At 44.0% G+C, this 24,421-nt stretch overlaps 1 protein-coding gene across 7 annotated transcripts; it reads left to right on the forward strand.

The window, feature by feature from the left end:
* Window positions 1–24,201, forward strand: LOC121902454 (protocadherin-1-like). 7 transcript variants are annotated; one of them, XM_042419769.1, is made up of 5 exons: window positions 335–420; window positions 1,455–1,553; window positions 9,230–9,376; window positions 14,794–15,625; window positions 20,939–24,201. In XM_042419769.1, coding segments are annotated over exons 1-5 (3,330 nt in total). In that variant the 5' UTR covers window positions 335–418; the 3' UTR covers window positions 23,189–24,201. The 7 variants fall into 7 exon arrangements, with proteins under 7 accessions (XP_042275707.1, XP_042275703.1, XP_042275705.1 ...); XM_042419775.1 differs by lacking the exon at window positions 335–420 and adding an exon at window positions 1,208–1,341; XM_042419773.1 differs by lacking the exons at window positions 335–420; window positions 9,230–9,376 and adding an exon at window positions 1–279.
* The last annotated feature ends 220 nt before the right edge of the window (window positions 24,202–24,421 follow it).

The raw sequence follows: 24,421 nt of genomic DNA on the forward strand, positions 1-24,421 counted from the left end.
TGCCCTGTGTTCATATAACAGCCACCGGTGGAACAACAGTAAAAATATAAATATCAGTATATTTCACACCACGGACTCTATTTTCTTACATTTCCCCTGCTGCTCTTTGCTTCACAGTGGCGGGAAAAAAGCCTGCACCTTGAGCTTCGTGCTCTGCCTCACTCAGCCCTAACGCCACGTGCCGCTTGTCGCCTGTAGGTGGCGCTCAGAGCGCGAGAGACAGCTCCTTCCCGCCTCTCTGTGGCAGGACGGAGCTGGTAGAGAGGGAGGATGAGAGAGGTAGGAATACAGCGGTGGAGAGAGAGAGAGAGAGAGAGAGAGAGAGAGAGAGAGAGAGACATTTATTTACTGTATATTTGGGTAAATAGAAATAGAGGGAGAGAGAAATCCGACAGTCTGAGGTTTCGACCGTTTGAATATGTGAGTATTTGAGTGTTTTTCATCCCTTTAACACTCTTTTTATTTGAATGTTTTTAGGTGATGGAGACTCGGACCTGTGGCTCCGAGCTGCCGTATACAGTCACAGTTTAGACGGTTAAAAAAAAAAAAGACACAAGCACCGGTTGTTCACAAATGGCAGCGAAAAGAAGTCGCCATATCGTTTTGTAAAATGACAGAAAATGTTGGGAAATCCATGAAGAGTTGTTGTTGGGGTGGATGCTCGCTCCGCCCCCCCTGTATAGTGTATAGAGAGAGTGGAGGGGGGAGGGGGGAGGGGGAGAGGTTGGAAGAGCGAGAGAGAGAGAGAGAGGGAGAGAGAGAGAGAGAGGGAGGGAAGCGCGAGCGCAGCCGTTTGGAATCACTCCACTTTCTCATCACAGACAGTACAGCCGCGCGACCTGCTCCGTGCTGGACCGGGAGGCGGACAGAGTTTGTAGCGGCAGAGCGGTGACCGCGCGTCGGGGTGGAAACTAACAGGACGACCGCTGGTGGTAAAACTCCCGGACCTACCGGACCTAGTGTTTCTTGCTTGGGTGATTTTTAACCGTTTTCTTTTTTTTTTGTCTTTTTTCTTTTCTTTTTTTTTTTGTACATTTTTTCCTCCCTCATCCCGGTGCTCCGTCCGCTTACACTATCACCAGCACCTCCACCCCACTACCTCCCCAAGCGTGCCATCAGCGGAGGATGCTGCTGTCGGCACACACCGCCCGGTGGTAACAGTCACCCCTCCACGGAGTAGCAGTGAGTGACCCCCCCGTCCCCCGCCCCCACCCTCCCCCCCCCCAGTCCGGACGGGTCTTCCCCCGGCTGGGCTCCAGCTCTAGCCGTTCCCCCGGAGAGAGGAAGGACCGCCGGTTTAACGCGCAGCGCTGGTCACGACAGTAAAAGTGGACAGAAATTGTGAGAGGAATTGGAGGGATAATTATCCGACTGGATTGTTTGATTTGTTTTGAGGTGTTGTTTTTTTTTTTTCAACGTTGTGGATTTTTAATTTCGGGGTTTTCTTTCCGGAGGTTTGGAGCGGCTCCGTCTGGGTACCGAGGAGTAGCGGCGCCTGTAGCCGGGCTGGAGCGCTCAGAGCTGGGGAACCGCGCGGCTCTCACCCGGTCCAGGTAGGAACTTCTCTCCACAGACCCCGGTCCACGCAGAATATCATTCACCAGATCATCTTATTCATATGCACATTCATAGAAATTGTTTCAAACATTTTCATCAAAATCCTCAGACCAGTCTGCTGGTCTTTAGGAGACGCTTTACGCACGAGAACAGTATGACTATATTCACTTTATTACCAATTTCATCTGGATGAGCACTTGTACCTTAATTAAAAAACACACATACTCGATGGAGGATCAATCTCTGAAGGCGTTTGTAACGATCGAACAGCTGTTTTTAAAACACTTGTTGGTAAAAATAAACCATTAAAACCGATATGATGTTCATATCCAGCGTCTAATCTCCTCAGATTGGTATTTTACCTATATTACACTATAGTGCTATTGATCCGTATCGATCCCTCTCCGTCCTCAACCTTACCTCCATGTCTGACAGTAATAAAATACAGCTTCCTGTGGGTCACTCCGGGTTTCCTAACCTCTCTGAAACTGAAAAATCACTACAGTAATCCTGTATAATGCATTTCCAGGAGGGGACTACTGTATGTGCACCGCTCCCTATGGTGCATATAGGAGCATCGTCACAGTGGGGTGTCATTATAGCTCCATCTGAGGCTTTAAGAGTTCTGCAGGGACCCCTCAGTCTATACAGAAGAATATACAACGGCAGTAAAAAAAAAAAAAAAAAAAAAGCTCGTCATTATAATCAGAGGTTTGTCTTCCCACTGTAATATTAGAGCTAATCTTCCTTCAGGGACTCCTGGGGCTGCTTAAAGCAACAATACAACAGTCCATTCATCTGAGGCTGCTCATAAACCAGTCACACAGGCGAGGGAGCACGTATCTCTCTCTCTCCATATCTGTTCCTCTGTAAACCCTCACACAGCACCTGAGGCCTCCTGGGCACCTGTAGCATCAAATTTAACACCCCTTCCCTTCATGTTTACCCCCCCCCCCCCTCCTCCTCCTCCTCCCTCCCCTTGTAATGAGTGTGTGTGCTGTTAACATGAGCTTAAAACCAAATAAAGGCGTAGGAGTTTCAGTGTAAACTGTAAAAGCAGGGACGAACGAGAGGCAGGTGTATGATGAATATCCTCCGCCGAAGCCAGTGGTGCGTCACTACCGGGGAATCCAGTCCGTCCGGTCTCTCCAGTCTCCGGCTTACCAGTCCGCCTTCCTTCCTTCTGCTGTGGTGGAGAGAGAGACAGCGAGGAGGGGGAAAAAAAAGAGGGTGGGCGTCCGACCTGCTCTACATGATAGAGAGAGGGAGAGAGAGAGAGAGAGAGGAAGAGAGAGAGGGAGGGTGTGGGAGTTTGGTATTTACATGCAAACTGCATCTGCCTCTCCCTGACAGAGAGTGAGCTCTGGTAGTAAACGCTGCCACCGTGGTGCACTCTCAAACATCCAAAATTTCTAGAACTCTGCTCTCCGCCAGATGTTTGGTAGGGCGCCGGTGGGGGGGGGGGGGAAACGGGCGTTGTGTTTCTGTTCCTACACTTGACTTCCTACGCTTGACCTTTGACCCGGTTTCCCTATTTCATCCCGCTCCTTATCGTTTCTGACATAAAAAAAAAACACCTGAGACTCGGCTCGTGAGAGACCTCCTCGTCACATCAAAACCGGTCTTAACGGAGAGACGTTGCGGAGCTCAGCCGCCGTGTCGTTAGTGTTTCTGTCGAAAACGAGAATCTGAATCTCTCTAAATCTCTCAAAAAAATAGACGTAGCCGTGTTGCTTGTGGCTTTTAAATGACATCTTTCCTCCATATTAGAGCTCAAGAAATGTTTTACAAACACATAAAAAGCTCATTAAAGCTCCTGAGGGTTCAGCTTCTGGGGGGGGTTTCCTCTGTGCAAAGGTGTCAGACATCCACTCTGATTTCTGCCGCTGTAAATGTATATTGAGGTTTATTTTGCAGCAGAAGTGGCTGAAGTGGAGATACTCTCACTGAGGTTTGCGGCCGGTTTGGACGGCGGTGCCACGCTGTCACCCGAGCCAAGCCGCTGCCTCCGCGGAGCCGAGGGTGAGGTCTGAGGTTTGATACCGGGGCTCCGGGATTTACTCTCTCTGCCTCCTGTAATTTGGAGGCGTATCCGTTCAAATTTGACCAGATAAAACAAAGACAAACGTCAGGGTCACCCACGGCTCTGTGGGAAGGCGAGGGGGTTGGAAGTGGAGGATTAGTCAGCGGGGAGAGGAAGAGGATGACATGAAGGAAAAAAAAGAAATAGAGAGGAGAAGGAGGAGGAGGAGGAGGAGGAGGAATAGAAGGAGGGAGGGAGGTCGAACAGAGTCCGTTCTGCACATTTCTGCGTAAAAATTGGAGATCTGAGCGAGCCGTGTTGTTAATGCCCGTCATTAAAATGGGAGCTGGGAGAGTGGAAATGGGTTCGGTGTGTGAAATGGAAGCACACGCACACACACATTCACATCTTCACCGCAGGAAAAAAAAAAAAAAGGCGTCCACGCTTCCGATTGAAGAGTTTACACGGCAGGTTTCTCCTTTTTTTTTTTTTTTTGAGTTCAGGTGTGACAACAAGCCAGAAGCCAGAAGAATGAGGAAGTCAAAAAGTCATGTTGACTCACACAAGCAGCGTTGACGTTCACCATCAGCTGTAATGACTCAGCTGATCGGTCGACTAATCAGCTGTTAGGATCTTCAAAATCTTTTCATTGAGCTGTTTTGTCACATCTCTGACATCTCGGTAATATTCAGAAACACACTTTGCTCTTCAGTAGTAGCTCAAGTTTTTAAGATTCTCATTCACGGAGGGAAAAAAAAAAAATAATCTGGTGTCTTTATTTATCCAGAAAACACAAGATTCATGTTCAAATAGATGCTGAACAGGTGAGTTGAACACCTATCACATGACTTTCCGACCGTTTGCATGCAATCTCTTTGGCTCATAAGCCCTTTAAATCAACTCAACCTGTGACCTCTTACAGTTAATGTTTGGACACGAGTCACCGACAGTTCAACATTGTTTGATTTTGAGGCCTGAAGAGGTGAAAGAATCTAGTATTTCACAAGGAAAATAAAACAAAAAAACAGATGAAATGTATTTTATAGTATCTGGTGACCCCTCAAAATTATCTTTGGATCCCTTGAAGGGTTATTGAACGAACACTGGAATCACAGCTCCCTTTAATTATACCAGCGACAGATCTGCCAAATAACCAGAGGCAGGAAATGAGGAATATATATATATATATATATATATGTGTGTATATGTGTGTGTGTGTGATCAGTGACATCAACTAATCACATTTATGTCTAATTTCATTGTTTTGTATCCGGGTCTTTTTCCACTGAGGTCTTTAACTTACAGCTAAAACATGCTGCCTGAAACTACAGTCATTCAGACTGTAGATGCATCTTTCATATTAGGATGAACGGTGTTGAGGCGTTTTTCCTCCACGTTTTCTGTCTTCTCATAGAATCAGACGTGTTGTTGTTTGTGTGGCTTCAGTGAAACACGGGTGCAGACTGAGGAGTCGCGTCTCAGAACTCGGGAGCATGAAACCGTCGCGTCGCTCGCTGAGTCGCGCGTGTGTGAGTGCAGATTTTGACCTGACGGTGGCGCTAGTAGAAGCTTTTACCAAATCTGAGAGAAAGTTTTTTTTTTTGTAGGAAATGATGAAAAAAAAAAGTAAAATCTTACCTATGAGATCTGGAGGCAGCTGCCACTCAACACTCAACACTCAACTAAATCCAATTCAGCCAAAAGCTGCAATAACATCTGATGTCATTCACCCGAGGAGACTGTCGTCATTTTAGTTTTGATTAAAAAAAACGAGGAAAAAAGGTAGAAGAAGAAGCGTCGTCCCGAGGGAGCGGTAAACATCCACAGGTAGTTTCATGTTGGACAGATGGACAGATGGACAGATGTCGTCGTTTCCTGCTGTTAAAAGCATCTTTATTGACTGGATGTTTTATTGCTCTATTGATTTTGGTGTTTTTGTGTGTTCTCTCTCTCTCTCTCTCTCTCTCTCTCTCTCTCTCTGTGTAGAAATCGAGGTTAAAGTGTGATGTTTGAAACTCGCCGCCCGCTCAAACTCCGAGCACCGCGTGTCATTTCACACCGTCGTGCGAAACATCTCGGCATATTTAAATCATGCATGAACAGCTGTAATATGAATAACGTTAAGCAGCATCCACATATGCTGAGTTTGAACTTTAATCACCTGATATACAGGGCGGCAACCAACCCTCGCTTTCATCATAATTTCATCTTAAAACGTCTTTAAGTGTCAAAATGTTTGAAAGATATTCAGTTTACAGCAATATATGATATATATATATATATATATATATATATATGAAGAAAAGCAGGGAATGTTTGCTTGATAAACGGCTAAAACCATTAATCTATTATCAAATCTGTTGCCAGACTTCCTGAGGTAAAAGTTCACCACACATCATTTTATTAATCACAAATTTGTACCACTCAAGTATAACATCAACTATGGAAGGACCTCAGTCCCGCATCATATGGTCCTGGTCTAGAAGAAGGACTCGAGTTTTAAGACGTTACAAGTTGTCGTTCATATTGAGCTGATTTGTTTTTCAGCGTATGAAATGTCAGTAAATTGATGGTTATTCACTGAAGCCCACGTTAAGATATTCAGATGATTTGTTTTGTTGGACCAAAAGTCAAAAAAACCAAAGATGTTGAGTTTATTATCAAGGAAAACTTTGAAATATTCACATTTAAAAAGATGCTAGCGGAGAATTTTTGCGGTTACAGCGACCACGTTGATGTCACCGTCACTGCGTCTGTTTTAATAGATGTTCTTTGATTGACTGATCGTTAACCGACTCTCTAAACCGTTTTATGAAACTTACGTCACGGTTTGGTCAAACGTGACGGTCGCTCTTTATCATAGTGGTCTGAGCGGCGGTTCGATGGTCGGAGGTGTTGACACAGAAGGAGTTTGCCCTCGTTTTGTCCTCTTGCTCCTGCCGTAGTCTGACATGTGGAATAAATATGTTGCCGTGGATTTAAAACAGCGTTCTGATGCCTGATCTTTACTTCATACCAGCCTGCTGTTCATCTGCCATCCACTCCCATAATCCCCTTCTGCTGCTGCTGCTGCTGCTGCTGCTGCCAGAGGATCAGAGTGTGTGTGTGTGTGTGTGTGTGTGTGTGTGTGTGTGTGTGTGAGTGAGTGTGCGTGAGGTCAGACAGCACTTCCTGTCAGTAAAAGGTCACAGGTTTGATCCCTGGACCGGTCAGATTTACTGCTGCAGTGCCTCCGAGCAAGATTTTTCAGACAACAGGATGAGCAGAATACACTGAAACCATTAAAACCAGTGAGTCAGCGTCTGAAAATCCACTTTTTCCTGTCTGACAGTAAAACGTCCGTCATGTGAAGCTGGCCTCAGTCACACGGTGCGTTCGTGCCTCAGAGAAAAGTCACGTTCTTTTCATTATCAGCCCCTGATAAGTCTTCTCTGTTACACACAGACTATTTACTTAAGGTGCGGGCGCATTCATAAACCATGACACAACACCTGCTGCCTGCGCGGAGGGGCGGAGGCGTGTTATACATTTGAAAAGTATGAATTATAACTGATGTTTTTGACGGGAGTACTTCTGTAGTTAATGTGATTGTTGCTGCATCTGCTTAAGAGAGATTTTAATGTTGCGTTTAATGCTCAGAACTTCTTCTGGTACCGACTGAAACACCATTTTTCACGTATATTGAACTGTTTTGGCAAAGCTCTTGTGCACCTGCTTGTTGTTTAGTTGGATAATATTGAATATTTGAGAACTTTGGCTTCTTTTGTCGAAGGAGATATTTCATAGAAAAACTTTTATTTCTCACAGCGAGCTCCTGAAAAGAAAGTGTAGTTTAGTTATCGACACTGACACTCAGCTTTGAAGAGATTACCAGCAACACTCAGCTTTCCTTTCTACTATATATTTTCCCTCCACTGATGCTCATATGATGTTTTTTTTTTTTTTGTGTGTGAATATTGATTCGGTGGAAGGAACAGGAAGCTTCAAAACCAACAGTCAGACTATTTTGCCGTCTTCAGGCAGAGATTTCATCCTTCACACAACTACTTCTGTCACTTTTAGTCTTGTTTTTCACCATTTGGGAGAATTTTTCTTTATGGGAATGAAGAGTCTTAAGAATCGAGGGTGTCGTATCTTGTACAGGATGTTTTTTTTTTATTTGTGATATTGGCTTCAGTTATTTCCCATTCGTACAGTTCATCACGTCTCCCTCTTTTCTGTGGCGACAGAGTTTTATGAAAACCTTTCGACGTGATCGGACGACACGACGTAAGAAGCCTCAGCTTTAAACCTCTCTCTCCTCTCCCTCCCACGTTTCCACGGTTGAACTTTTTCTGTCCCCTTTTCATGCATAACAGTGCAAAACTACTAATCCTTTCCAGGAGAGACAGACAGTCTGCAAATGTGCACCGTCATGTCATCCTCCCATATTTAAACAATCTTCTTCTGTGACACTCGGTCCGGTTTTCATTACGCCTTTTTCTTCAACAAACTATAAATACCTTTTTGATTCGATTAGAACATGAACTATTTCTTTTTGGCGGATACAGGTGGTGTCAGGAGGCAGAGAGGACGGCAACAGTTGGCTGCTGCATCTGAATAGGGAGGATGTGTGTGTGTGTGTGTGTGTGTGTGTGTGTGCTAATCTGGATCAAACAATGGTAGTGAATAGAGTCATTAGAGTAATCCCCTTTGTGCTGCAGGGTGGGGTGGGAGGGGGGGGGGACCACACACACACACACACACACACACACACATGCTGGACCGTCGCGAGAGAGATCACCTCGACTGTGAACATCCTGTCCTTCTGAGATCTAAAAAAAAAAAACCATCAAAGCATCTTTTGATTTTCTGTGTGTGTGTGTGTCATTGTCAGTTCAAGCCAGGGTTGGTATGTGTGAACAAGGAGTGCTGGACATTCAGGTTACTGTAGTTTATATAAGGAACACACACACACACACACACACAGGTATACACACACACACACACCTATGAGGCCAGACCAGAAACTTTCAGAACTGGTTCCCAGTTTGGCAACCAGCCAGCAGCTTTTAGTGGCCAGAGTTGGCAGAGTAGTTGTCATATTTGAATGGTTTGTAATTTGTTTGTTAATGTGCCTGTGTAATTACTGAACACATTAATGCAATTAAAAACGATCCCGGGAGTTATTCAAGCTTTTATATGAGACAGATGACAGAAGGGTCCAGTTTAAACAGATCCGACTGAAAAGAAAGTAGTTAGTGGAAATAAAGTGAGGTAGGGACGCTTGTTGGTCACAATCTTCTCACACTCACTCTGAGTGCTCTAATGTTAGATGTCGTCTAAACAAAAGCAAGAAAACTGACTAAAATTTGGCAAAATTGTGATTGGAACATAAAATGACTACATGAAAACTTTGGCCAGACGTTGGACACATTTTAAACTGATACTAAAAAGCTATTAAAGTTCGTCAGAGCATCACTGAAACTGTAAACCACTAAAACATGATAACAGATATTTGTTTTTCATGAATTAAGGGACATGCTGATGCTTTATAGCTCTCATAAACAGTTTCATAACTTCCTTAATGATGACGTGAAACCTCAGCATGTCAGTGACGTGTCCTGAGGTACAAAGTAAACCAATGAGACATCAGTTTTTATCTGATAGGACGAGCCGGGTGGACCTTTTTAGTCCCTCCCACCGGTGCAGCAGGAGGTGGACGCTGAGGAAGATGCACAGTTTTAAAAGGAGAGTTCAGCCGTTCGTGTCACGGGATCTTTACAGTTTGACCAACTCAGTAGAAACAAAGCAAAGGTCAGTAGATAATTATTGTGCAATTAATGTGAGTCCAGTCAGCGTCATGTGCTTGTTAATGTTCTCTAGAAATTTAAAGTTTGTTGTTGTTGAGTATCTACTCTGATAATTTGGTGATTTATACAATTTGTCAGCCAATGTTTTGCTTTTATCAAGATGTTTATCTCTTAAATACAGTAAGTTTTTTTGTATTAGTGGAGACCAAAAGGCTACAACATGAAGATATTCTGTTTAGTATCATGAAATCTTCACATTTTATAATCTGGAATCAGAGAATTTGGACGTTTTTCCTTAAAAAAAAAAGACTCAAAATTATTAATCAATTGTCAATTAGTCAGCGATGAATTTTCGTTGTAGTACTCGAATGAATTTTCAGTGCACGAACGTGTGATTTATTTTATTTTATGATCACTTTTGACTTAAAATTTTTACAACATGATTATTGGGTAAATATTGCTAATTTTAAGTACTCACCTGGACCTTTGTGTGGCATTTACATACATATATAGCGTATGTGTTTACATATATTCTATATATGTACAGCGGCAGGTTAACGTAGTTTAATGTAGGGCGGCTGCAGCTCAGTAGCTCGTCTGTCTGATGTAATGTGATATAATGTGATGTAATGTGATATAATGTAGGTGGGGGGCATCAACATGGAGACACTCTCTGAATCTGGAATCAGACAATTTGGGCGTTTTTCCTTAAAAAAAATGACTCAAAATAATAAAATCAATTGTCAAATAGTTGGCGATGAATTTTCGTTGTAGTACTTTAGTGAATTTCAGTGCACAAATGTGTGATTTATTTTGTTTTCTGATCACTTTTGACATAAAATTTTAACATCTACAACATGAATATTGAGTAAATATTGCAAATTTTAATATTTTAAGTACTCACCTGGACCTTTGTGTGGTATTTACACACATATATAGTGTATGTGTTTACATATACTGTATATATGTACAGCGGCAGGTTAATGTAGTTTAATGTAAAGTGATGTAATGTATGTGGGGGGCATCGTCATGGAGACACTCTCTGAATATCAATAGTGAACACACACACACAGCAGGTGGTAACGAGGCCGTTGAGCTGCTTTGTAATGTACAGATGATGATGTCTGGACACGCCCTCTCTCTCTCTCTCTCTCTCTTCTACATCCTCTGTTGTGAGTCATTGTCTCTCGCCCGTCCCAGCAGCAGCAGCAGCAGCAGCAGACGCTCTGAGCGGGAGTCAAACGGTTACTGCCTGACTCCCTTACACATGGAAATGTTACTGTCTTTGTAATGTAACACACACACACACACACACACACACACACACACACACACACACACAGACCGGTTCCAGCAGCTTGTTGGCTCGACCTCTTTGTACACAAACACACACTCGTACACAACTGAAGGACACACACTCAGCGGCCGGTCGCTGAGAAAGTTTCAGACTGTGGGAAAAAGGCCGAGCTGGACGATCTCTGGCTCACCCGAGACCGTCCCCGAGGACACACACACACACAGTCACACACACACACACACACACACACACATGCTTATACAACATACACTAACATGCTAACGTGTCAGCTGTGAGGTCAAACATCAACAAACAGGAACTCGCTGCACTTTGATTTTTGTTTTTTGGGTTTTTTTTTCTTTTCTCGACATTCAACCCCGAACTTCTCATGACCGCCAGACGTTCTGGTTCCACATGTTAGAGTTTACATGACAGACAGGAAGCTTCATTTACACATATAGCGATGAATACGGGATCACGTGTAGCTGCACGGTTTTATTTTCTAGTTTTCAAGAGCTTCAGATGGATTTTGCTGTAAATGATAGCATCTTTAATAAGATGTATGTAGACCTGTGTGTTGAAGCTCAGAAGTATTTTGATGCGTCAGTATTGTGATCAGTTTGTACCAGACTTTATTCACAATTTTGTGAGTTTTAGACTGTTTGTATTATTCTCAAAGTATTAAAAGTATTAAAAAAAAATGTAGTTTCAGGACTGAAATTCAGTTGTCATATCAGCGTTACTATTATGAAAATGTAAATATCCCACACCTATAAATACAAATATATCTGATAATTATTATGATATCATTCTGAAAACTCTTCTCCAGTGATTAGCCATGAACTAAGTCGATAATCAGGTGAATCCAGCCGACTTTTATGTTTATATGCAACTAAATTTCAACACCACGATGAGAAAATGTTGTTAGTTAACATTGTAAATACTGAACGTATGAGTGAAATGTTGAGTTACAACATATTTCTTTTTCTTTTCTGCTAAAATATTTGACGTTTTTTTTTACGATATCCGCTCGTAACGTAGCAGCGCCGGTCCTTACGGTCTTGTTCTGTGGAGCCAAACATCGTTCAAACCCGCATAACTTTATTTAAAATCCCAGAGTTCCTGAAGATAACACATTTTTGGCACATTACTGGAATAATGCAATGTAGAAATCCTATAACTCATCTTCATCTTATGCAACATGTGATACAGTCAGAATCCTGAACACATTCCTGTCTGATCCAGTTTTACCGGACAGACTGACTTACTGACTGCAGCTCGTCTGCACGTCCTGGTTTATTTTCACCTGCTGGCAAAACATGAGGTCACTGTTAAACAAAATCTGCTGTCAGGACGGCGAGGCCTCATGCAAATATGCAAATGGACATACAAATGGACATGGATCATAATTCTAACAGCGTGTTCGGTCTTCATTCAGTGTGATGAACATGGACGTGATTGTGTTTGTTTTCTTCTTCTTCATTTGTCATTTTAAAGCTGTTTGTTGCTTTTAAAACGCGGTTTACGGAGCTCACATTTACATTTTCTTTTATTGAACTTATCATAGTATAGGCTAATTATTTTAGGAATTATGCATGACGGAAATTTTTTAAATTAGAGCACCGCTGCTCTCATTATCTACAACATACAGGGTGTGTGTTCGGTGTAGTTTTGTGCAGACTGACTGTTGTTGTGTTGGGCAGACTGGACGTCAGCCAGTAAACTGTTTCAGCTCTGTTTCCACGGTGCTGTGTGAAATGTAGCAGGGGGGGGAGAGGGGGGGTCAGAGGTCAGAGGTTAGTGGATTTGGGGTATTTGGCAGCTCTGGAGAAAAAATGTGAGAAAAGCAACACACGCATAGTTTACACTGTAACACACACACACACACATAGAGGTATTCACATGCACATTCACACATGCAAACACACACTCATTCACATGCATGCAGGGGTAATTAGGTGTGTGTGTGTGTGTGTGTGTGTGTCACACACACAGCAGGGAGCAGAGTGGAAGAACAACTGGACGACAAACACCGGCGATGTCAAACATTTGCTGCTTTAAGCTCCACAAATGGAGGATTTTTACCGCTTTTTTCTCTCCTCTGTATCCTTGTCAACTTAATTACCTTTGATTCGAATAATTATCTATGATTAATCAGTTACACGGAAAGAATAAAATCACCAGTTGCAGCTTTAATCTGTTTATCTCTTTATGTTTTTATGTTCCGCTACAGAAAACTTTTGAAAACAGCTCACCTGTCGTCTTTACTGCGTTGAAATAACTTTACTGTCCTGGTTTTATGTCGGTCGTGTGAATGACAGAAGCAGCTGAAAGGCCTGACGTGTCTTTCTCACTCTGTAGGAGACACACACACACACATTCACACACTCGCACACGTCATTCAGTAGTACACAAGTAAACTCTGTGCATCAGCGTTGTAGTCATCAGAGGATGAGGACGAGGAGGAGGAGGAGGAGGAGAGTACCAAGACTTCCTGCTTCCTGCTCAGTATGCTGGTCCATGTCGGTGTGTGTGTGTATATATGTGTGTGTGTGTGTGTGTGTGTGTTCCTCTCCAAATCAAGGACGTGAGGAGAAGAAAAAAAAAAAAAGCTCTCTTCAGATTAACCCCGACGACCTGCAGCCGAGAAACTCCTACAGCGGAGTGTGTGTGTGTGTGTGTGTGTGTGTGTGTGTGTGTGTCTGAGATGAATTACTGCCAAGAAAGAAAATATAAAGTGAAGAGACGGGAGAGAAGAAAGAGGTGGAGGGACGGAGGAGAGAGTAAGACTCAAATGTGGCATTATGAATACCAGACAGCGGGTGAAAAGTCAGTTTGTAAGTAAAACATTCAGCCTTGATCAGAAAGCCGGTGCTCATCAGCTCGGTAGGAGGAAAAAAAAAAAAAAAAAGGGGAGTCTGGACAAATCTACTATAAATAAACATAAAGGCTTATTTCAAGGCCTTCGCTGATGTATGAAGTACAAGACCACGCTGAAATATTCAAACGTCTTAAATCTGAGTCAAAGAAACTTTACAGCAGCAGATAGCAAATTAGTTTTTTTCTTGCCTGATGGGTCAGAAGGTGATAAAAAATTTAATTTCCTTCACACGATCCTGAAGATCCATCCAAAGGCTTCGAAAATCAGAACTCACGTTTACAACTCAAAACATCTCATTCACTTTTTATTCCGTCCTCAGGCTCCATAAAAGTCGTATCGCTCGTTAAAAACACTTTTGCCCTCCTTTTTATAAGGAGATCCTTCAATACCGCCGTAAAGAAAGAAGAGCCGTCGTCTCTACCTTGCGTACGGAATAACGGCGCGACGTTCCCGCCTTAAACAGGGAAACAGACTCGTTCAGCTTCTGAAATGCAGGGGGGTAATTTGGAGTGATTTTCAAAATAAAATCACTGGATCTTGTGTAGCCTTTTACTCGGTGACCCGAGTGATGAATGTAGTGTTTCTTACTTTAATGTGAACTCCATCTGGTTTTGTTTTCCACTTATCATCATTTAGCATTTTCTCCCTCTTTTTAAAATGTATTTGTGTCATGTGGAACTATTGAAATCCTCACCTCTATTTGAACCTTCATCTCAGACACAGTGATCTCTCAACACGTCCATCATCTCATAACAAAATCAACTTGTTCGGTTCTGTTTTTTGTCATGAGTGCATTCCTCCATGATGTTTTTCTGCTTATAAAGTCCTCAGTCTAAGTTACTGAGACTCGCAGGTGTCCCGTTCCTTCTCGCTGCCTCTCGTCAGTATTTTTGGTGGAGTGTCACCTGCAGCAGCGCTCGGTTTGTCTTCCTGTCAGAGCGGCGGACTGGCAGCAGGAGGAATTCATCACTCGGCGCTGCTCGGCTGCTCTCCACACACAGCAGCCGAAGCCCCAAACCTCGTCGCCTTCAGGTCTCGCAAATAACAGTTTTGGACACTTTTAGTGCCCCAAGGAGACAAATTCGACAATCTATTCCTGAGCAGCGCCGACATAAATCTGAATGAGGAGCAGCTCTGCTGATTCCGAGTCAACTTTCTGTTTTTCGGGCGCTGTCTGGACGCCATATGTAGGATGAGTGACGGGCGGTCTGGCTAATCTGTTTTCTCTGTTTGTGTCTTTCAGAGCGGTGCTGTCTGGCGGAGACATGGCGGCGCTGAGGTGGGAGGTTCTGCTGTTCCTGGCGGCGGTCCTGTTGGTCTCCTGCGGCGCCGCGCCATCTGACATCCTTTATCGAGTCCCTGAGGAGCAGCCGCCCAACACGCTGATCGGCAGCCTGGCGGCGGACCAGGGCCTGCCCGACACCGGTCACCTCTACAAGCTGGAGGTGGGCTCGCCGTACTTGAGGGTGGACGGCAAAACCGGCGACATCTACACCACCGAGATTCCCATCGATCGCGAGACGCTGAGGGACTGCCGCAACCTGTTTGACGGCGACAAATGCTTCTTGGAGTTCGAGGTGTCCATCACAGACATGGTGAAAGGCATGGGCTCGGGCCCGCGGCTGATCGAGGGCCGCATCGAAGTGCTGGACATCAATGACAACACGCCGCAGTTCTCCTCGCCTATCCTGACCCTGTCCATCCCCGAGAACACGCACATCGGCGCCCTCTTCTCCATCCCCATGGCCACCGACAGGGACTCCGGCACCAACGGCGTGGCCGAGTACTCACTGAGCACCGGGCTGGACGCCGACCAGCTCTTCAGCCTGCAGGTCGCCGTGGACACGGAGGAGAAGCTGCCGCAGCTGGTCGTCATGGGCAACCTGGACCGCGAAAAGAAGGACTCGTACGACCTGAACATCCGGGTGGTGGACGGCGGGAGGCCGGCGAGGGCGAGCAGCGCTCTGCTGCGAGTCACCGTCACCGACCAGAACGACAACGCTCCGAAGTTCGAGAGGAGTCACTACGAGGCCGAACTACCGGAGAACAGCCCGCTGGGACACTCGGTGCTGCAGGTCAGTACACACACACACACACACATAAATACAGAACACACGTGTCTCTGCACTGACGTTAACGAGCAAAATATCATCATGACAGACAAGAAAACAACCAAAATCAGTCCCAGGATGTAAACACAACACTCGCCGCCTTAAACAGGCAACAGCCGACACCTGACAGGCTGACAGACGTCTTGATAATCCAGCTGTTGTGTTTAGTTGTCATGTTGTTTTCAGACTATGGAGTAAAGAAATCTACTGAGGGGAAAATCAGGAATCTTTGACTCTTATGACAATAAATTAGGATTCTGTGGATTAAAGATGTAAGTTCAGAAAAACAATCTGCCCCCTCGTCATGTCTGAGTGCCGCCGCTTCTGATGCTGCTCAGGAAGTTTTTCTTGTCCACCAAAACATTGCTACAGAACCTTTGGCCCTGTCGGTGATAACACTGAAAGCTGCAGGACAACACGGCGCAGTGACTGCACATAATATGCTGCTCAATTATCCGTACAGACAGATGGTGCGGTGGAGGTGAAGCAGGCCGTGGGATCGCCGCGTGTAGTCACATATTAACCACTGATTCAACTTCACCTTTGAGCCCGCCTTTGAGGCGTCGGGAACTGGATGTTTTGCCGGCGAGAGAGCTGGGAAAGGGTTTTGGCTTTCCTCTACGTCCTGACGAACCCCACCTCCGCCGTATCATCCTCCCCTCCTCCTCCTCCTCCTCCTCCCATCCCTCCCATGACTGCGGTGCGACCAGCCAGGCTTCCAGCGAGCCGTGCATGACTTAATCTGAGTCAGTCATGAGATTATCCACGGGGCTTATTGGTATTATTGCTCTGGATGTGGCTCATTGCATTTCAGAGAGCCGCAGAATTCATTTCACTTAACGTTGCGTTTGAAGAGTGATGCTTTAGAGGCCGGTGGGACGGCGCTGACTGACGACCCTGACCTGCTTAAATCGTCCAATGGCGGCGCAGACATGTTACTCTTTAAAAGGAGCATAACACAGCTTTTTTTTTTTTTTTTTCCATGTTTATACCCATTTATCCAAATCAAACAATCACTTTTTTTGGATTGATTTTCCATCTTCCACACAGTCACTTCATTTCACATCATCAGGTTATTCTTTCACTCGCTTTATCTCTGATATTTATCTTAAAACAGACGAATAAACACAAAATATGTCATTTAGCAGCAGTGAACATCCTCCACCACAATAACATAAATGAACAGATGATTAAATATAAAGAAAAATGTAAACAAAAGCATCATAAACCCCCCCGAGGGCTCAGTTTTTATTTCCATTATTTATTTTCTTACAGTATTTCTTGGTAGCATTAAATATTCATGACTTTAAATATTCATTTTTGACCTCGGAGACTTTATTGTGACAAAAAAAAAATCTTATCTCAAAGACCACTTTTTCTGGAGCTTTCAACTTTGGCTGTTGCTTATTTATTTTTTTTAATGAATATATAATTTGACAAAGAAATCATAATACTAGCTTTATTTGGAGCTTTCAACCACATCTCACAGTATTCCTCAGCAAATGAAATTAAATGTTCATGATTAAATAAGCAGCACCAGACGTTACAGTCAGCATAAAACATCTCAAACAAACTGTTTGAATTTCAAATGTTGCTGAATCCTGATTGGTGCAGACAGGTGCATGTGACATCATCTTGTTCTGTCTAAGCCCCGCCCACTATAGACCGGTAAGGAAAAGCAAAGAGAAAAACACATCCGTTCATATAGGACACATCGCTAACAGTCGCTAAACAGTAACAGATTGTAACCGTAGCAACAGTCTTATTGAGAGGAGGGAAGGTTTTCAGGACCTTTAATCGACTGATTATCATGACATTTCTTACAAATGTGTCATATTGTTCCTCCATCAAATCAAGAAGCTTATTGAAGAACAAAGAACACAAGTAAATAGTATTCAGATGTCAAGTCATTTCTACAGTCATGACTCACAGCTACAGTCTCATCAATGATAAAAACACTTCAAATGTTTCTTTGACAACCAACTGATTAATCATTAATCTGAAAAGAGGCAGCTCAAAAATGACTTGAAGAGTCTACACACTCTGAACTACAATTATAATGTAATTGTCAGGGTATTAAAATTGATGGATTATCCATCTGAAGTGTCAAGTTTGTACAAGCTGATTTAATAGAAATGAAGTTAAACAAATTGCTGCTTGGAGAGGGAAAAACAGGAGAAATTTGTTTTTTTTCTGTATTAAAAAAAAAAAAAGCCAAAAACATGCAGAAAAACCGGTCCGCTCATTTAAGAAACCAAGTCAGTCTCGCTGGTTAATTGTTAACCGGGAGATAAACAGTGTTTATATTTGTTCTTCGCTTGGACAGAGCGGCCTTGGAGAGCAGCCAGCGCAGCTCTGGCCTCATCACAGCGGCACTGTGCTCCAGCAGCTCAACTGTTCAATACACAATTCTCAGAAGCTGTCAATAATTCAACGCTGTTTGGTGATGTCTGCTGCGTGAAGCCGCACCGGAGGAAAGGAAATCAATGGGCAGGAGAAATTATAATTTCACTTTCATGCTTTCTTTAACCTTAACCTCTCCGACTTGGATCAGTGACTTCCACGGTCACCCCCCCACCCCCCCACCTGGGTGCCGGTGACGGTCTGTCACAGTCTGTGATCCTGAGCAAGCAGGAAACCAGATATTTATTATGTGTCAGTACGAACTAGAGTCTGTGTTAGAAAGAAAATCCCTCAGAGATCCTGTTGACTGCATTAACCTTTAAAACCTCTGATTTCCACGTAAATGTTCACTTAAATGCTTGTGTGAGAAATACAAAGATGGTTCCGGCTCTTTATTGAAGCTGTATGATGTTTATATCGAGTGAAATATTCAAACCCAACATGTTTTTATGGCTGCACCGTCCCATCAAATGGAAAATTTGCATTACATGGAAATCAAAACTCAACCTGATATATTTGGTATCTTAAAGCAAGATTTCAACATTTTGGGAAACAGCCTTATTCATTTTTTTATTGAATATCAATTGGTGATTGATACCACGCTGGAGTTAGCAGATGGTTAGCCTAGCTTAGCATAAAGACTGGAAACAGTTAGCCTGGCCCCGTCCAAAAATAACGAACTCGGCCTATGAGCGCCTCTTAATCTCACTAATTAACACGTTATATCTTGTTTAAGTGTAAAAAGTAGACCTGCAACAATTAGTTGAGAAATTAATTAAATCAATGAATCATTTGGAGTAATTTTTTAACAAAGAATTCTCTGACTCCAGCTTCTCAAACGTGAATATTTACTGGTTTATTTAGTCCTCTATGATAGTAAACTGAATGTCTTTGAGTTATGGGCTGTTGGAGGAGACATAACAACATCTGAGGTCACTTTAAGCTTAAGATGGGAAATTTTATTAATAGATAATAAAAATAATCATTAGCAGCAGTTGTGGTTTATGGAAATCAGTGCACCTAGCCAAGAAATAGTCCCACACATAACCCCCCATAAAACCACAACTTTGGTTGTTGTACAGATTAAACAAACTAGACGTAACTTTTTTATTAGCTAGTAACAGAATGCTGAAACATTTATTTTTTGCCTTTGGACAAAGCCGGGCTAGCTGCATCCTCCTGTTTCCAGTCTAAGCTAAGCTAACTCGCTTCTGGCTGTAGCTTCATATTTATCGTACAGACATGAAATCGATATAGATCTTCTCAGCTAACTTGCAAGAAAGTGAATAGAAACTTTGGAAACTCTGATTTCTATTTTTGTGTCCTCGGCCTAAACAATATGAGTTTAATTATTTGTTTGAACAAGCTCAAATAATCTCACCTCTTCTGGCAGATTTAGTACAAGCTCGGCCCAAATCCAGTCCTGCTTTAAAGAAATAATGGCCTTAAAATTTAAAAAACCCAAATTACATTACTCTAAGTGAAATCTGTGGCTGGACCAGCAGCACCTGGGACATTTAAATCAGCTGTTCAACAGCGAGTTCATTTGAAACTACACGCCAACCTACATTTCCTAACAGCAACCGTGGCATTGAATAAAAGCAATTAAAAAGTATTAGACGTGTAGATAGAAAGGCGTCCTAACGAGTACATCGTAAGTGATATTCTGCTGACTGCTTGTACCTCCTAATTGACTAATTACCTACATTTACTTTGGATTTGGGCGTTTGAAGCCGGATCGTGGCCATGTTGGTCTGTCCTCTCCGGTCTCCTAATGGGCCCCAAGGAGCCGTGGCTTTTCTGATAATGAGAGGAACATTAACATTCACTCATCTGCCCATTAGATGCCAATGACCCGCTGCACGGCCGTTAGATGTTGTTGTGTGGGTGTGTGTACTCAGCTTTGATCGTCTATTATGTTTCACACGCAGCAGAAAAACTCCTCCCTGTCAGGAAAGCACAAAGGGCTTTGTGATGTTGTATGTTTGTAGTGTTGTAGTAATGACCATGAGTCTTTGTAAGTCAAAGAATCTATTAAAATGTAGCTGAGGTTATAATGAGGTGCGTTAAAGCTGCCAGTTAGCCATAAACCATCAATTGTGACTATAAATTGACAGAAGTTACTCAAATTGGAGTCAGACTTAAACATTTATGGTACATAGGGCTACTAATGATTATTTTATTATGAATTAAGCTACTGATTAATTGATTCTCAATTAATCCATTAATTGTGAAGTCTATCAATTGTCCGAAAACAGTGAAACATGTCTGATATAATTTCCAACAGCTCGGGGAGATGTATCCAAATATCTTGTTTTGTTTGTCCAAAACCCAAAGATATTCAGTTTACTGTCATATATGACAAAGACAAGCAGCAATTCTTCACATATAAGAAGCAGAGATCAGAAAATGTGTCATTATTGCTTGAAAAATGACTGAAATTATTATTTGATTATCAAAACAGTTAATTTAGATTAATTGATTAATCGTTGCAGCTCTAATTGTGACACAAGAAGTGGAGAAGTGCAAAAATTAAAACACTTTTATTGTGAAGTCAAAGGTCTGAAGATTGGATGAATTAAGATGAACAGGAAGCACTCAGTAAGGCGGAGGCCGCTAGCTAACGTGTGCTAAAAACAAACTAGAAGTGTGCAGGTCACGTGTCATGACTGGCAGACCGGGTTTGAATTTTTGATATTATTTTTGACAGTTGACTAAAATTAAAAATACTTATAGCAGTTGGAGGGACTTTCATCTCACCAGAAGGTTTCAAGCTAAAGCTATGAATAACCTTTGTGTGTGTTAAAGTATCCACGGTTTTAGCAGGACAGTGTATGATCATGAAAGGGTAAATCTTCGTTTTTGTTCTTGTAGGTCAGAGCCAATGACGCAGACACCGGCACCAACGGAGAGATTGACTACAGCCTCCATCAGGCGTCAGAGACCGTCCAGAGGCTACTGCGCATCGACCGATCCACTGGCATCATCTACGTCAAGGGTCTGGTGGACCGCGAAGAGGAGAACTTCCTCAAGTTCTTTGTGGTCGCCAAAGATCGCGGGCCCAACTCCAAGAACTCCAAAGTGTTGGTGACCATTAACGTCAGGGACGTGAACGACAACGCACCGGCCATCGAGATCCGAGGTATCGGCCTGGTGACGCACCAGGATGGTGTGGCCAACATCTCTGAAGACATGCCAATTGGTACACCAGTGGCGTTGGTCCAGGTGTCGGACCGTGATGAGGGGGAAAATGCGGTGGTGACATGCGTGGTCGCCGGTGATGTCCCGTTTCAGCTGCGACCTGCGAGCGAGTCTGCCAATGATCGGAAGAGGAAGTACTTCCTGCAGACAACTACCCTGCTGGATTATGAGCGTGTGAAGGATTACAGGATTGAAATTGTTGCCGTGGATTCTGGGAACCCGGCCCTGTCCAGCACGAATTCCCTCAAAGTTCAGGTCACCGACATGAACGACAACACGCCAAGCTTTTCACCTACAATGCTCGAGGTGGACTTTGCAGAGGGCAACCAGCCCGGTGACAAGGTGCTGGATATCGTGGCAACAGACGCAGACAGTGGCACCAATGCAGAACTGGCTTATAGCATCATCGAGCGCTCGGCCTCCAGGCTCTTTGAGATTGACACCAACACCGGAGAGGTCCGTGTGAAAAACCTGCTGGATCGGGAAGAGACGGAGCGTTATGAGTTCCGTGTGGCTGCAGCAGACAAGGGCCTTCCTAGCAAAACTGGCACTGCCACGGTGGTGATCAATGTTCTGGACCGCAATGACAATGACCCCAAGTTTATGCTGAGCGGCTACAGCTTCTCTGTCATCGAGAATATGCCTCCGCTGAATCCCGTTGGTGTAGTGACGGTCACCGATGCTGATAAGGGTGAGAACGCCAGGGTGAGGCTGTTTGTAGAACCGGACAATGGCAAGTTTGTCATCCAGAACGGCACGGGAACCATCCTGTCCAGCATCTCCTTTGACCGCGAGAAGGAAAGCACCTACACCTTCCGCCTGAAGGCCGTGGACGCTGGTGACCCACCTCGTTCCTCCTATGTGGGTGTGACCATCAATGTCCTCGATGAGAATGACAATGCCCCCTATGTCACCAAACCAGCTAACTCCTCCTACACATACCTGACACCTGTCACCGCTCCAGACACTCGTGTGGAGGTGGTAGAGGCGGAGGACATAGACTATGGACCCAATGCTGAGCTGGTCTACACCATCACTGGCGGCAACCCGTATGGCCTTTTCCACATCTCGCCCACCAGCGGGGAGATCACACTAGCGCAGGAATTCACTGGCAAGCACAATGGCCTGCACCGCCTGGTGGTGAGAGTCAGCGATAAAGGCAAACCTCCCCGCCACACCACCGCCCTGGTCCACGTTTTTGTCAACGACACCAAGGCCAACGTCTCCCTCATCGAGGCTCTGGTGGGACACAGCCTCTACACCCCTCTTGATAGGGACATTGCCGGAGATCCCAACAACGCCCTCGCTCAGCGCAGTAACATCCTGTATGGCAGCCTGGCGGGTATCGCGGGCGTCATTCTGGTCATCGTAGCCGTGGTGGTCATCAGACATCGGCTACAGAAGGACACCAAGAGCGGCTACCAGGCCGGCAAGAAGGAGAGCAAGGACCTGTACGCTCCTAAGCAAGGCCCCAAAAATGGCAAAGGGAAAAAGAGCAAGAAGGGAAAAGCTCCCAAACCCGCCAAGCCACTAGAGGAGGACGAGGAGGCCAGTCTCCAGAAAGGCCTCAAGTTCAACCTCATCAACGACAACGTCAACGACAGTCCCAGAATCCACCTGCCTCTTAACTACCCGCCGGGAAGCCCCGACCTGGGTCGTCACTACCGCTCCAACTCCCCCTTGCCCTCCATCCAGCTGCAGCCACAGTCACCCTCCGCCTCCAAGAAGCACCAGGCCGTTCAGGACCTCCCCGCTACCAACACCTTCGTGGGAACGGGCGACAACAACTCCACGGGCTCCGACCAATATTCGGATTACAGCTACAAGGCCAACCCGCCCAAATACAGCAACAAACAGGTAGGACCGTACGCAAACACGGCAATGTACAACAGAGACATCTATTGGACCAACCGGGTGTGGTAGTCACGCTGGGACTTATTTGGCACAGCCGATATTCATCCACCAAAGCTGCACTGATACCCCTGCACAGCACCCACTTCCAAAAACGGCTGATATTCCCTTTTTGGTTTTTTTTTTTTTTGGTTTGTTTTGGTTCTGTTCACCATTTCTGTTTTGTTCCGTTAATTTGTTTTCATCTCTACATGGACATCACAATATTCACACCATGAAGGATTACACGAAGGGATAGACCACATATGGGTTTACCAATATTTATCAGCTGATATTTGAATGAACTCTCTTGATTGAGAACATTCCCTGAACACGGTTTTAAATGTTTGTGTTGATGCATTTGTTCGTGTTTCCCCACTTGTACATCAAAATGTTCAGTTCTTACTTACAGTATTTAATTAGGAGTTTCTGTTTATTACAACCAAAGAGTTTGAGAGTTACAAGTCTTAAGAAAAGCACAAAGAAAATTGCACCATTATGTTGTATATCAGCAGATATGTTGGATGTAGGAAAAATCCCATATCGGTCTATCCTTAGCTTCTATATATTTTTCCTTTCATTTGTGTTTAGTTTCTCCCTTTCACGGTGGTTTAAATGAAGAAGATTATGAGTTTCCCCCCCCTTTTTTTTTTTTTTTTTTAATTATTCACAAGTGTTTTGATTCTGGAGTTCTTTGTGCGACCATTGAAAGGTTCATGCTGACATCCTCATTAAGTCTGAATGTGTTTTTCTTTTTTTTTTTGAGAGAGAGAGAGAGAGAGAGAGAGAGCTGACTCGAGTTTTAAAGCTGCTTTATGGCCGGATCAGCTTGTTGAAGTGTGACAAAGAGTGACTGTGAATTCCTGAGTTAGTTTCTCCTTTTTTTTTTTACCCATTTTTTATTGTTTCTTGGCTTTCTTTGGCCAGAAGCTAGGCTGGCTGAGCAGCACTTTAGAGTGTTACCATCCAGTTCAGACCAATTTAAGGTAATTCCAGCTCGGTCAGGGAGCCAAGCAGTGAAGAGAGAAAGAAAGGGGGACAAAGAGGGAGGAGGGAGGGAGGGAAGGGGGGGGGTTGTAAAAAAACTACTACACTATGAAGGAAAAGGTACACTAAGACTAAATGCAACCATTTCTTAACCTCCTGTCAGGTCAGCTGAAATACGACTTTTAATTTTGCCGTGTTCCCAATCACCAGGGCTAAAAAGTCAATTGTTTGCACAGATTAATGGCAGGTAATTTTCCAGGCGCCCGCTTTCGCCTTCTT

Source organism: Thunnus maccoyii, chromosome 8, assembly GCF_910596095.1.
Source record: "Thunnus maccoyii chromosome 8, fThuMac1.1, whole genome shotgun sequence".
In the NCBI taxonomy this organism is placed as follows: domain Eukaryota; kingdom Metazoa; phylum Chordata; class Actinopteri; order Scombriformes; family Scombridae; genus Thunnus; species Thunnus maccoyii.

Bases quoted from the DNA above. Each gene is read 5' to 3' on its own strand.
- LOC121902454 (XM_042419769.1), top strand. The intron at 1,554-9,229 runs GTAGGAACTTCT...TTTATCTGATAG, and splicing joins GCGGCTCTCACCCGGTCCAG to GACGAGCCGGGTGGACCTTT. The intron at 15,626-20,938 runs GTCAGTACACAC...TTGTTCTTGTAG, and splicing joins TGGGACACTCGGTGCTGCAG to GTCAGAGCCAATGACGCAGA.